This window comes from Haemaphysalis longicornis, unplaced genomic scaffold, assembly GCF_048455015.1.
Source record: "Haemaphysalis longicornis isolate Haplotype H1 unplaced genomic scaffold, Haemaphysalis longicornis Haplotype H1 scaffold_5, whole genome shotgun sequence".
Lineage (NCBI taxonomy): Eukaryota > Metazoa > Arthropoda > Arachnida > Ixodida > Ixodidae > Haemaphysalis > Haemaphysalis longicornis.
The window spans coordinates 33,158,714-33,173,252 of NW_027526385.1; the positions used below are offsets into that span (position 1 = coordinate 33,158,714).

The window sequence follows — 14,539 nt, forward strand, 5'->3', positions numbered from 1 at the left end:
ATCACACCCCATCCCTTTTTTTTTAAGAAAGCCAGTGTTGCCTGGTAGCAGAATTTGGTGGCTCACATCTGTCAGGTCCTCATGTCTGCCGGGTTAACTTCTCTATTTTTTATCTCGACGCCCCCGGACTTTGGGAATGTTTTAGCAAAGCTCATCAACAACAATAAGTGTTGTCTTCACCCAACATAAAACCCCTGTGTTTTGCCTCCACCTCATAGTGCAGAACAGCGTTCCTCGTGACAATGGATGTTTTTTGGCAGTGAATAACCTGTAATCTTTTCTGTCGGAACCTTGCCACTTTTGTAACGTACTAAACGTAATCAAGAGAAAAATGTGGCTGAGGTCGCCGCCCGTTGTATCGATTCCTAGCGAATGCCGTTCAGACCAGTTGTGCTAAACCCCGTGACAGGCACTGGAGAATGCATTACAGATCCTTAGTGATTTAAGCGATTTACAGAGTCTTCCCACACAACCTATACTGTGTGAGCGCGTTCTATTCGTGTGCTAAGTTCAAGACTCGAACGTTTGCACGAAACGATTGAGACCTTACTCTACAAGACTTACTTCGAGCACGACTTTGCCGATGTGCTTTCCCGAGGCCATGAACCGGAAGGCCTCCTCCACTTGGTCCCGCTTGAAGCGGATCACGTCCAAGGGCCGCACGACTCCCTTCGCGATCCCATCGCGAACGAGCTGGGCAACCCGGCGCCTTTCCGCGGCAACGAAGCCACCGCCGTCTTCGCTGAAGAGCGCGTCCAGCAGGATACCGTGGAAGGTGACGTTCTTGAGGAACACGGACATGCCAAGCGGGGAGTTCTTGGACAGGTCGAACTTGCCGATCTCCAGGAAGCGACCGTGGGCAGCCAGACAACGGACACTAGCCTGAAGCTTCTCTTCAGCAAGCGAGTTCAGCACGAGGTCCACACCTGGAGAGTGCGAGGCAAGCGACAACGAGCTACACTTAAATCTGAAGACACTCCTTTTATGCTGCAAACGCACTGCTTATCCACGTTAACCTGAGCAAGTTCAGCACAAGGTCCACAGCTCGAGAGTAGAAGGCAAGCGACAACAAGCTATAGGCAAATCTGAAGGCGCAGGTTCCACTGCAAATGGGACACTTATAGCAGCTTATCTCAGTCGGCATACGTTTACAATGTATTTTGTCTAATGTCAATAGAATACCATCCATTCTCACTGCCACGTGACTGCTAGGTACACTTAGTGCCTCCCTCTTCTTCACCCACAACACATACATTTTATCGTGGTTTACCGAAGCTTATTGGAAAATATAGCGCATTTATTCTATAACCGAGGAGGCCTCAAGACAGAGTTCTGTTTGCATGTCATTTTTATCTGATGAGGAGGTTGGAAACCATGGCATGATAGGTTTCGATTCTATACAAACAAAACGTACATATTGGCAAGCTCCCGTAGACAGCTTGTGCACTATCTTTATCAGATACCAAACGGTTCGTAAATTTGCCGTCGCCCGCTCTGTGCCTGTTCGAGTTGACAAGAGGGAGTAGATCTTGCTACTCACTATATCCGTCGTGATCAAGTCCGAGTGTGCAAATTCACGCTTAAAGCACAATTTTTCAAGCTCGTATGAAAACGAGTTCACAAGCTACAGTTACCTCGTGCATACTCGGCAAGAGAGAGAAAAAGTCGTTACTTCTTCCTTCGGGATCAGGCGTTGCGTGTGAAGGAGGCTCAGAAGGCCGCCGCGACCGCCATGGCCTGGGAGGTGGTCATGACTTGGCCTGACACCACCGTTCAAGCAACATCTGCTCCCAAAGGTGAAGGTAGGGAACGAGGGGGGGGGGGTATATGTCTTTAGGGCACTTACAGAGGAAATGGTAGTGAGTGTCGAGTGCCCCGTGGACTGAACAGGTAGGGGCAGTACGGAGACGTGGATAAGTGTGTATCAATTGCGTTTTGTGTGCGAAAGTCCGTGTTTGTAGGACGCGCAGAGTGTGGCCTACCTCCGGGAAGAGGTGTGGGTGCGGGGGTCGGAACCCTCAGCGGAGGAGGCAGTAGTGCAGAGTGCGAATTAAAACGTAGGAGCGAAGTATTTGCGTGTATGAATAGACGTATTCAGTACGTGCGAGGAACAAATCAAGCGGTAAAGAAATGTAAGCCAGATAATAAAGGAAGTTCATGGAGGCGTCCTTTACATACCTTCTCCTTTGGTCTGTAGGAGTATGTGCTTTTCAAAGGAGGTGTCGCGGGAGTTGGCGAAGTGGCGGTCCTCCAGCTGCGGAAACCGACGCTTGAGAAACTCGCGCTTCTGCTTAGAACCTGTGACAAAGCAAAAGGTACAAGATGACAAGCGATGCGTTGAGTGTTCTAGTTTCGCTACAATCGATGAGCCAACTTGTTTAATAATTTATGCAAATCTTGAAAATAAAGCGACCAAACCTAGTTTCATAAGGATGAAAGCCTGTGGCTGAATTAATAAATCTAGCCCTAACCCCACACAAAAGATTTTATCCCCTTCTTTACTTCCCTATGGTCGCTGCTGTGTGGTTAGTAAAAAGAGGTGAAACATTATGTCTCCCAGACGCAGGTCATACGGATTCTGCTGTCAGCTGTGAGAGAGAAACTGATTCCAGGTGAAGTGTGCTTGGAGCACGAAAGGCGCTTTTGACCTCTATCTGCAAAATGGAACTTTCAGCAGAGCGATAAGCTTTTTTAAAAAAGCCTTATTATGCAATTCCGCAAGCATAAATAAATTTCACAACACAGATTTCATGTCCACCTAAACGCAGCTGAATGGCTGCAAACGAAAGCTACGCCACTTTCTCCGCAAACTTCAGATTTCAAGAAAAACTTTATTGACATCCCAACTTTTTACAAGGAAACTTACTCAACCTTGGAGGCTTGCCTCAAACTGTTTCACTAATTAAGGTGCCTACATGTGATGAAAGTTTCTTTAGCCAGGTTCGCTATGAAAAAGTACTGGTAGAAGAAGAAATTACCGCGATTAGTACAGAGGAGTAAGGCGATGGCGACTATAATTAGTGACGAAGTGAATTTGAGAATGCGTAGAGAATAAGTATCACTCCCGATCACGGATGCAGCATTGCAGTAACCTCTCGAAGTATGAGCAGGCATTTTCAGTACAAACTCAGGGTGCGGACACGGGAGCTGAAATGGGACATCCCAGTGTTGCGAGGCTTAAAATGCACAGCAAGCCAACGGGCAGAGCGAATTACTGCAAAATAAGTATCACCGCCTGAGAAAATTATTTAGGGCGAAGCCCTTATTCACGCCAATGTAAGATTTAAATGTGAAAGTATTGGTATACGCCTTAGATAGCTACTTCACCGCATCACGCTTGCGCCACATGCGTTGGCTAGAAAGAGTGACAATCGCTGCCGCCTTTACGGCAGAGGATAATGTGCTTGGTGATGAAGGAGATCGAGTGATTTCGCTCTAACCGTCATGCTTAGTTGCACCAAAAAAGCGAACTCCCGTTTCGAACATTTATACACAACGTATAAGTACACGTAATACGGAGAAGTAACGTAGGTTGCGTGTAGTGTAGGTGGCTCCAAATCAATTATTTGACTTGAAGTGAACTCACTAACGCCTGTCGAGAGTTCTATCACAAAGGATGTGCAATTTGTTAAATATGGCAACACATAAAAAAAGATATGAGTATGCTAAAGGTACAAATTGGGTCACTGTAATGTTGGGTATTTTTGTGATTGCTTATCATGTTATGTTTCCTCTTGCAGGGTAGGGTTTGAAACCATCGGTCTGAATGTAACATTTAAAGGAGGGCGCTTTAGTGTCTTTTGTTTCATGTGACACTTGGGTAGCAAAAATTTGTTTCTTACAGAAGTTCACCTGGTATCACGCATGAATGGCTCCAAAGCTGTACCATATCTTCTCGTGCAACTTTAATACCTATCCCTTTATATTAGCTACACTCGGTGTCTAAATTTCAAAACACAGAGTTATTTGCGCTATCCAACACACCTATTATACACGAGGGTAAATAAATATCTAGGGTGTCCGGCAAACACCCACTTATTTTTGTTCACAGCTTGTAGTTGCCATTATTGTGGTGACTGTCCCAAATGACGCCATCACTAGATTCCTCAACTTTGTGGCTACCGCCATCCCAAACACCATCATTGCTGCCGACTACATTAACCCCTCTCTCTGACGTAGTGGCGCTGTGAATAGGTCTACAGCACTCACCAACGGTGGTGTAGACAGTGCATCCCATGGATAGAGCAATGGTTATGGCGGCCTGCCCGACGCCTCCGCTTCCCGAATGGACTAGCAGTGACTCGCCCTGTTGCATGTTACCCCGTACCACCAGAGCGTAGTAGGCGGTCGCGTAGGCAACGGGCACCGTCGAGGCCTGCTCAAGACTCCAGGTATCGGGAACCTCCCACAAGAAGCACGGGTCAGCTGCGACCACGGTCGCCATGCCGTCAGCCTCCACCATGCCCATGACACGGCGGCCGGTGGGGTCGCGACCCGAGAACTCCAGTCCCAGAACGTTCTCAGAAGTCCCCGCTTTGCCTGCGCATTTGTGTACAAACAACGCTTCAGAACAAATGCCCAGTCGGGTTTGTCGTCGATCGGCGTCCTTCATCCGGAAAAAGTGAAGAGCCAAGGCGCCGATACTAGTAAAACAAAGCCATTTTAACTTCGTGCTCAGGGCAATAAACAGTGACGTTATTGGGTTATGTTCCGTCAGGCATTAGGAAATTTCTGCCTGCAGTAAGAAAGATGGTTAAAACATCAGGCATGTAACGACATCACTCTGCAATTAAAAACTAATGTTCTAGACGTCGTTCTTGGTGTCCTCGTTTCCTACGCAGTTGTGACTACCCGTGGCTTTCGCACAGCGGGTAGGCAACAACGCAATCCATCTGCACCAATTTTAAATTTCCCGTAAAGGAGCACGCTGTACATGATGGCCGCCGAACTGTACGGCGAAATTGGTTCTTTCATTCTGCAGAAAGGGATTCGTTGACACAGAATACGATGACATTCTTCAGTGGTGGTTTCCGCCACCCGCAGCCACCGTCCACAAAAAGAAAATGCCGGTGACAAGCGTGGGCGGCGTGGGGAGTTGGGAAGATTGGTGACTGAACAAAAAGAAGAAAACAGCAAGCATGTACGGCCTGTGGTTGTCCCCTATCTGGATGTGAGACAAAGAAAACATTTCAATGTGCTCCAAAGCGAGAGTAGAATGTGAGTGCTTGCTACATGATGACACTGTCACTAAACCGCTAATTTCAATTTCCGCAACATCACTAGATTTTTTGTTCAGATAGTTTGGCAGTTTACCCCCTCTAATTCGTTTGTAATTATTGGGATTGTGCATTGGCAGCATCGTTCACGTAATACCAACAGGATTCAGTTTTTGGTGATGACTTCATCACACGAAAGCCTGAAGACAGCGAAGTGTTCAGTTTTGTTAAACGTAATAATGAACAACACAAGGCACTCACACATGACGGCTGCTCCACCACTTCAACCTGACTAGCTTCCCTCGAGACGCCAAGCAAGTGTTTTACTACGGGCTTAGTATATGTCGAGTTATTCATATAGAGCACTCACCGAACAGGGCATCGGGTGGAAGCTTCCCCGTCGCTAGCATGATGTCGCGGAAGTTTATGGGAGCACAGTACACGTTGCAAAGAAGCCGGTAGTCTTCAGTGCTGGATTGCGATGTGTAGCGTAGCGGTGACTCGTACCATCGTAAGCTTGAGAGGTCCCCGCGGGTTTGCACGTTGAGGGAGGCAAATTCCGTGGTCGTTTTGGGACCATTGCCTGCAGCACACGTCCAATGGCATGGCGCAAATTATTAAGGACCGGCCGTACGTCCCATCATCACAAGACACGCTTGCGAAACTGTTCGCTCCACTTTGAATGCTACTTCCTTACAGAATGTAAATTTCTAGTTTATATCCATTTCCCAGTTCACCGCCTAGCATTTTAGGTTCTTCGTTCAATGAAGGAACGATGAATTACTAGTGGCCCGCATGCGGGAAGTTTTCCTTGCTGTTAACAGCAACTAAGTGTACTTGAAATGTGTTAGGGGAATAAGCGACCCATATTTTGTCTGCAGTGGACAACAAAGCAAGAACATGTACGTCAGCAAAAGACCAGCCAAGAAGTTAAAGTAAAGTGATTTAACACGCTTTTCCTCCTTTTTGGGGCAATGACTTCTCGACGTTGCGTTGCCACTGGCTTTCTTGAGCCCATAACTGACGAAGAAAAAAAAACAAGGACAACGGTCCCTATCAGCTTCCGCCAGCACAGCCTCTTTTGGCCATTTTGCACGCTGGCCCCTAATTTTACCGGGTCTTTAATCGCGTCCGCTTAGTTATAAATAGGGCTCTGGGTTTTCAGCTTAATTCGAAACAAAACCGAGAAACACCCACCAGTAAAATTTTGGGCACTTTGAATTTATCCGATGAACGCCGATTTCACAGCACAACGGCGGCAAAAAATGACGATCGAGGTTCAGACTGCGCGATGTCCCGTAAGTATCGCCACCACTAGCTGTTCGCACTTTTCGGCGATAACTACGAATGGCAACCGCTCCCACCACGAAGCTCCTTCGTCCTCTTTCAAGACCAGCACACTTATTTGAGCAATGGTTATCGACTTTGATACAAGCCAGGCCATGAAAGATTTTGCAGACTCCCAGAGCTATGAAACAAGTAACATTGTTGAACCCCTCCCTTTTTTGGGAATTCACACTGAGCAACGGCCAGTGCTTTCTTGATGCGCGCAAAGGCTTCTCGCTCTACCATTTCTAGCGCAAACATTAATACGGCATTTTCTATGCTGAGAATCGCTAACCAAAAGGAGTGCGCTTTATTGAGCAACAAAAAAAATTTACACCATCTTCCCGCGAGGGGAACCATGGGGTAGATGCGACGCATCGGGGGTTGCCGTTGCGTTATTCAAATCATCGGACGATGTCATCTGAGCGCCGGCGGCGGAACGACTGAGCGGAGCGGCGCACTTACCGCGTTTATATGCAGCGGAATGAGAGAGAGCAGCGCATAGCAGCGCATGCGCATGTGTTAACCGAGCGCAAGCGCGAGCGCAAGCTGCGCGCTAACGCACAACTGGCACGGCGACGAGAGCGAGCTTACCGCGCTGACGCACAGATGGCGCTGCGGTGAGAGTGGCGGAGCGCACAGCTGCCGCGCCGAGGATGCGGACTACGCCGCGACAACGACGCGGGACAAGGCGAGTTAAAGAGATGCGTTGCATCTAAAATGTCGTAAATTATGCTAGCGCATATTACAACAACTTTTAAGGTTGTAACAGGAGAAACGTACATGTTTTGTCTGTAACTATTCGAACTTGTGTTCTTATATATGTGTGCACGCCATTCAAACCTTCGAGACTGAAATTTTCTCCGAGCTTTCTGAGGTGTCTGTGTTCAGGTATCACTTCATCTATAATTTGGAGCATTTAAAGTGAAGTACAATAAAATTTGAATTTCGGAGAATTGCGTATTTACTAGATATAAACTATTTATGAAAACACCAAAATTTTGCTACAAAAAGAACTCTAAAAAATACCCTTCGAATTTTGCTAAAACTAAAAACCTAAAAAGCGGAGCCCCAGAATTTAAAACCTATTGCACTAATCCCGGTCATTTCCATTAATTTGTTCCGCATTTTCGGCACTTCATATTTTAGTTGCGTCTCAAATTAGTAAACGTAAAAACAAAAGTTTCCCTGCAACTATAAGTAAGGTTCTTCAGTAAAGTTCGACATCACAGTAACAGCAAACGCGGCAGAAAAAACTTACTGCAGTCTGTGGTCTGGTGCCTGTATGATCCCCAACGTCCATCGCGGTAAACGTTCATAACCAGGTCTTTTTCTAACAGATCCTTATATGCAGGGTTGCTAGGGCTGAAATCAGCAAGCTTGTTCGATTCCTTTAGGCTAGCATCGAACACACATCTGCAAAAGAAAACGGTTGCCAAATAGAATATTTACTCATGTAATTAGCGATAGAGTACAATCTGATTTTGTGTTTTTATGTAAAGGAGAGGTAGCAGAGCTTGTCGTATATAGTTTTTAGGTTAAAACGACGCTACCAAAACTACTAGTCACATGACTAACGTGACAGCATTCAAAATACAGAAGCACATTTATTATTGTGACTCGCATTACCTCAACAAACTAATATTACCTGAATAAAACACTCCAGAAATTTCTTTTAAAAATCAGCTTCCGCATTACGATACAAAAACGAAAGTCGTTCCACCCACTTTCCTTGGTCTGGACACTGGATTTTTACTTGAAATCAGAAGTTTCAAGCACAGGTCAGCATCACAGTTTTAAAGGTGGGAAATGTAACAAAAAGATTGTCTGCCTCCATAAGTGGCGTTCTTCAACTATAAATAAATAAACGTTCAAGCTCTACACCTGCGTATGCAGTAGCACATCAAAGTGTGCGCAAGCCAAATTTTCATAGCTCACGACAGCACATTCTACTGGAAGGTTTATTGCCTTCACTTTTTATTATATGATAGTTAATATTGTCACAGAACTGCTATCCACAAAATATTCCATGCTCAAAAGTACTTTAAGCTTTATGGCTATTAGTTACGTCTCGTGGCAGAGTAACATTTTAGCCGCCCTAATAATATGAACCCAGTTTCAACCCACCTGATCCTCCTTCCACCCGTCTCCTTCAGTAGGCAGTTTGTCAAACCTACGATGCCACTGGTTCCAGCGTCAGCAGCTATTAGCCAGATGTTCTCACCCTCAGGCCTACTTTCAAATTCCGGCGCCTTTTCTCTCAGCTTATTCACCCAATCAAAGTTCGTTCGGGCCACTGTTATCAGCTCCTGCTTCTCAACTTCGACAAGGGCTGAGTGCTTCCGGAAGAGAAGCAACGCGGACGTGTTGTTCGACTTGAGTCCTACGAGCCAGTGTCCGCGAGCGCGGAAAGCTGACTCAATCGCACTGATAGAGTGAACTGGACTGGGAGCGTCACCAACTTTCGACAGGAACATTTCCGCCGGGGTTAAGGCAGTGCGAATGGCGAGAAGGACAAAACCGCGTGGACTACAGTGGGACATAATCTCTTCCGCCGAGTCCTGAATATCGTCTGATGCACTGAGGACATCGTGAGCCACGACCAAGTCGGCTACAGACAGCTCCTTTTTTGTGGAACTTCTGTCCCATCTGATGACCTTGACGCCTTCTGGAACTTGATCCGGGCTGACACCTTCCAGGGATGAATGAGCCACGCTGTACTCAGTCTTCAGCAGGACATTTGACAGAGACATCAGGGGTGCCATCCAAGGTGCCAAAACCGTGCTACCTTGAGCTACAAGCTCCAATACTCGAATCTTGTTACCACCCGTGTTCTCGACAACAACGTCGACAAGATTCCTCATGGGTTCCTCCTCAAACAGGGCTGTGTTCAGGACATCTTTTTGCAGATCCTTCTTGTGGGCACTCAGCGCCGATTTTACGGCTGTGACGAGAGAGCAAGCGGACCCACTAGCATCTCGCTGTAGAGCGGACAGGGCTTTTAAGAGGCCGTGGTCTTCGCCTGGGTTCTCCAAGTAATGGTTGAGGACGTTCTCTGGTGCTTCCCGGAAGCTGTTTATTGAGTAAGTAACTGGACTATGGCCATTAGAGCCCGCCTCAAGCACGCGGCGTGTCAAGCTGGAGCACACTTCGACGTACTCTCGAACTTGAGCCTCTCTATTTTGTCTAGCAGCATCGTCGTCAATGTACGGCACGAAGCGGTACTCTTCGATGCAGACAGCCTGTTGAGCCGCCCGCCTTTGAGAAATTCCGGCCTTGAGGCCTCGGAGGGTCACGCCTCCGGCACGGCACGTGTTGAGGGGACGGCTGTACACGACGTCTACGCCTGCGCGGAAACAAAAAGAGCGAAAGAGTGCACAGGCAGCATACCTTGCCTATATATCGCAACGCACTGCTAAGTCAAAACCACTACTCACTTATTTATGTACATTTAGTTTTGAACCATACAACGAATTAATTAACGGTTTGTTGCAGAAAGTGAAAATGATAAAATAATCAGGCTTCTAACACTATACACTCTGAACGGGGACAGATTGTCGATATGCGATATACCGTACCGAGATGGGTACAAGCCCGGCACTGCAGATGCGATGCTGAACGTATTTAAATTTGTTGCTGTGCTACGCCCTGCTCCAAAACCGACGTAAGAGATACCAAAACAACACCCTTATTTACAAAACGTATATGAGAAATTCAGCTAAGAATACACCTTACGGTAAGAAAAGTGAGCGGTTTTGACCAAAATCATGCATTACTGAGGCTCAAACTCAGGCCGTTAACTCCGAAACCCACCATTCCACACCCGGACTAAGGGCTCCGGATTAATTTTGACCACCTGGGGATCTTTAACGTGCGCCGAAATCTCAAACACACGGGCGTTTTTGCTTTTCGCCTCCATCAGAAAAGCGGCCGCCGCGGCCGGGAACCATCCCACTAGATATTTAGGCCCTACTAAAGTACCCAACGAAATATTTAAATATCGGAGCTCTTAATGTGTGGCTTTGCCTGAGCTTAAAATTATGTTAAACAATCACAAAACGTGGGGCGGCCTTAGCTACAGCAGCGACGTTCGATACGGCAGACTGGCCTTAATAAAATCAATTAAAAGAAAAAAACACCCCAACCTGTCTCTGCAGCTTTCTCCGTAACCTGCGCGTGCACGTTGGTGTCGATACGGCACGACTGGATCCGAAGAGGCAGACCGAAGGTTCGCAGGGGATCACCAATGATGGAAAATTGAAGCATGGTATCGATAAACGTCACCCAGTTACCATCCCACTTCAGCTTGCCGTACGGATCTGGAAAAAATAATTGAGGTGGAAGAAATGATTCTGTGCCGCCATTATTTAGTCGGTGTGAGTACTCTCCTCAACGAATGTTTCTAGATGCGAATTTTGCTTTGCAACGCGTAAACAGTTGCAAGAACAAGGTTTAGAGATAATTTTGCCGCGTGCTCTAAAGGGACCCTGCAACACTTTTTCAACTTTTTTCTAAATCTTAAATTCTCTCAGAACGTAGTAAACCAACACATTCAGTACTTACACTGGGGGTTAAAGTACCTCAGCCAAAACGTACTGCTCTGTGCCTATCGGATAACTTGGTAACCTGCTCAACACATTTTTTTTTCTTTCCCAAGTCTTGCCGTTCTTTGGGCGCTCGAATTACGTCATTACAGAAATGTGGCAACAATTTTTCGCTTATTTTCTGTTGCAGAAATAAACTCATTCGATAGCCGCTTAGCAAGAAAGCCACAAAGCGAAGCAGAAACGGAAGGCTGATAGTTCTTCTGCGACGAGCAAACCGCGCAGTGCCGCTCCCCGCTGTTGATAACTATAGCTTTTACAATGCCTGCAGACGTGACAGAAAGAGTGAAAGCGGTTATCGGAAGAGTTGCAGGGTCCCTTTAAAGTTGCTGTTCGGAAAACATCCCGTTAGCGGCGTCAAAAACATATCTGTCTTAAGCTGCGCCCCGTGAAATATTTCCCCATTACCGGACCACACGATTTTTATTTACACAGAAACATTTTTAGTAAATAGCCTGTGATACACGAAGAAGTACATATTGGCAGTACACAGGGTAAATGACGGAGAAATAGGTATGCATTCGCTACGCCGGCGGGGCACTACATACTGTTTTATCCTTCACCGGTTTTCTAATGACGACTTCTCGTTGCCAGCATTATCTCAACCCATAAGCTAAAAATATACCGTATTTTTCGCGATTCTAAGCAGCCCCTTATTTGGATCCCCCTCCCTTACTTTCGGGGGAAAATTTTAAAAAAAAGTTTGCACCCGAATCCAAGAGCCCTCTTTTCTAAGCAACCGTCGCAAGGTAGATTTCAGACGCGTGGAAGCGGGCCCGATTTGACGTTGTGGCTAAGTAATTTATGAAGTTTTGAATTACAAACCAACGGAACAGAAGAGGCCTGCTGGGGGACGCCAAGACCGGCGGCCGAAGCGGCGCGACAGACTCGAATGGTAGTGAGAGGGACTCACTATCAGACGTAAGCAGTGGGTTCTCCGCCTGTACCTTTTTTATGTTCACCAAATAAAACATTGTTCGTTGCTCCGGTCTTGTCGAGATACAACCATGAAAAAAAAAGTGTCGGTGGGGGTAGGAACTTAGGTTTTTTTAATCTAGGCACCCCCTTTACTTTGGGCATCGCGATCGCGGAAGCAAGGTGACGCTTAGAATTGAGTAAATACGGTAATATTATTCGTAGAGGAGAGAGGTGTTCGTCGTACCTTGCCGTGAGCTCAGGCAAACCAGAACCAAGTATGATGATTCATTCTTTTCCAGCCACTCGGCTACGACAGAAAGTCAGATCCCGTTTTCAAAGACTTATGTTCGACTTCACAATACGGCCATTTTTTATTGTTTGTTTGAAGCGTGAAGCTTTCTAGAGGGCCATAGGGTTTTTTTTTTTCTAGCCTTTTACGGTAGCTGTTCCCGCAGATTATAATCGTTCCTTGTTACGGAAATGTACTCCACATGGGGGACATTCCTACGCAATCTCTATAGTCACTTTAAGTGTTTCCGTCACCAGGCAGATTCCTGCTGCTGCACCCAAGGGACTACGCGAGGATTTCTTTTTTCGAAATGAGTTAAATCGAGAAACCGAAACTAAATCATACGAACTCTAGTGACAAGAAAAACTGGGCAACTTTCCCCTAGAAAACATGTTACAACAAAATAGGTAACATATCGCCAGGAGAATCTGTACGCAGATCGTATTTGGAATCAAAAATGAGCATGGTCCTGTTGTGGTCCGGGCCGGAATGAGCCAAATTTAGTTTCCCGATGGGAGTGTCGTTTTTGTTTGACGTCACATAACCAACATGGTATCCTCCTTGTGAGTTCCCACCTGACAGTTCTAACTGTCAGGCGGGATGAATTATAACTTAAGGTAATATTAAGTAATTACTAAAAATTAAGAATTATTATCCAAACAAATTTTAATTACTCGTGTACGGAAACGTCCCCCAGGTGAAATGTGAAACATTAGCCAAGCCCTCACATAATAGCCTTGACAGCGTTGCATTTGGGTCCCGTAACAAAGTTTCGATGTTTCCTGAAATGAAGCTTCCATGGGTTTGACTCATTTAGAAAAAAACTCTTCACATCTTCAATGCACTAACTGATACAGACAACTCTATTCAGACGAATAATCTGATGCTAAGTTGTTTATGGCCGGCCACTGTTGATGCCTGACAATCGTTATTACGCAATGACTATATCCGTAGTTGGTCCTTAACTTGAACAGAGTGGAACCCTAGAGAAGGCAAGCGTAACAGGGGGCAGTAGAAAGTTAGATGGGCAGATGAGAACAAGAAGTTTGTGGGGATGAATCGGTGTAATTTGAGGTCTATGGAAGAGGCCTTTGCCCTGCAGTGGGCGTAGATAGGCTGATCATGATGATATGCGCAGCCTCACAGCTCTTTCGCAAGCCCTAGAACACCACGCCAGCGTAAAGCACGTACGCCTTTGTCCTTGCGTATTTGTATGCATTTTTAAGTGCAAATCACTTGTCCTGGAAGCTATGATCCATCGTCCAGGTTTGTTTATACCAAGAGAGATACATACACGTATTTGACCTATCTCCAAAATTATCAAATTATTTAGGAGCTGCCCAAGTGTTCGAAGTCTAGTACGTCGATGAACGGAAGGGCATTGCGCAAAAAAAGGCACGTTTAAATAGTAACTATGAAGACTTACTCTTAATGTCGGCCTTGAGGATGCCCTGAAATTCTCCGTGGTAGTCGTAGCCTCGAAGCCTGAACTCTTTGTAAATGTCTTCGGTGCTCAGTTCATAGGACACTGCTTCGACCGGTGGGCCCGGGGCGTCTTCGTCCAGGACAACCTCGCCATCTTCAGGCACGCGGATGCGACCGCTTGCAGCCAAACTGCCACCCTCGCACACCTCGAACTCGCCCGTACCTCGCATGATATTAACCAGGAGCCGTACGGTACCTGAAAAGAGCAGGCACACCAGACTATTAAAACGTTTCTGGAAAAGCTTTTACCCCAGCCTGGGCTTCATAAATCACATTTATTAATGGCGTATTCGGTTCGTCGCTCCGGTCCTCTGGCTCGCAGTCGCCAGATGCCAAGGCGGGTCGCAATCAGAGCGCGAGAGGCAGCGTACCAACCGAATGCATCGGCGATCTCGGAGCAGCGCGCCTGTAGCGCCACCGTGCAGCCAGCGCGAGAAGCCGCCGGGTAAACCACGGCGTTTTGTGTCACGTGACCCGTCCTTACGACCAGATCGCGCCACGCTCTCACTTCGAAGTCAAAGCGGTCTGGAGCGCTCCGAGTGGGATACCGACGCTCCGAAAGAACCAACCGAAGGTAGTTGGAGCGCTCGAATTCTACCAACCAAATGCGCGGCCGCTTTTCAGAGCACTCCAGAGCACTCGTAAACGCCCAACCGAATACGCCATAGGAGACAACGTTGCAGTCATACCCTTTTCATTGC

The 14,539-nt window shown here is 46.7% G+C and overlaps 1 protein-coding gene across 2 annotated transcripts in view; it reads right to left on the minus strand.

The window, feature by feature from the left end:
- The window catches only part of LOC144138040 (fatty acid synthase-like), a 115,527-nt gene that overhangs the window by 20,839 nt on the left and 80,149 nt on the right, over positions 1-14,539 (minus strand). For both annotated transcript variants that reach the window (XM_077670095.1, XM_077670096.1), the window contains exons 14-21: positions 13,780-14,034; positions 10,688-10,861; positions 8,670-9,888; positions 7,804-7,958; positions 5,587-5,799; positions 4,210-4,539; positions 2,179-2,298; positions 565-926 (exon numbers count right to left, since the gene is read on the minus strand). In XM_077670095.1, coding sequence (XP_077526221.1) covers positions 565-926; positions 2,179-2,298; positions 4,210-4,539; positions 5,587-5,799; positions 7,804-7,958; positions 8,670-9,888; positions 10,688-10,861; positions 13,780-14,034 — 2,828 coding nt within the window. The remainder of the gene's footprint in view (positions 1-564; positions 927-2,178; positions 2,299-4,209; positions 4,540-5,586; positions 5,800-7,803; positions 7,959-8,669; positions 9,889-10,687; positions 10,862-13,779; positions 14,035-14,539) is intronic.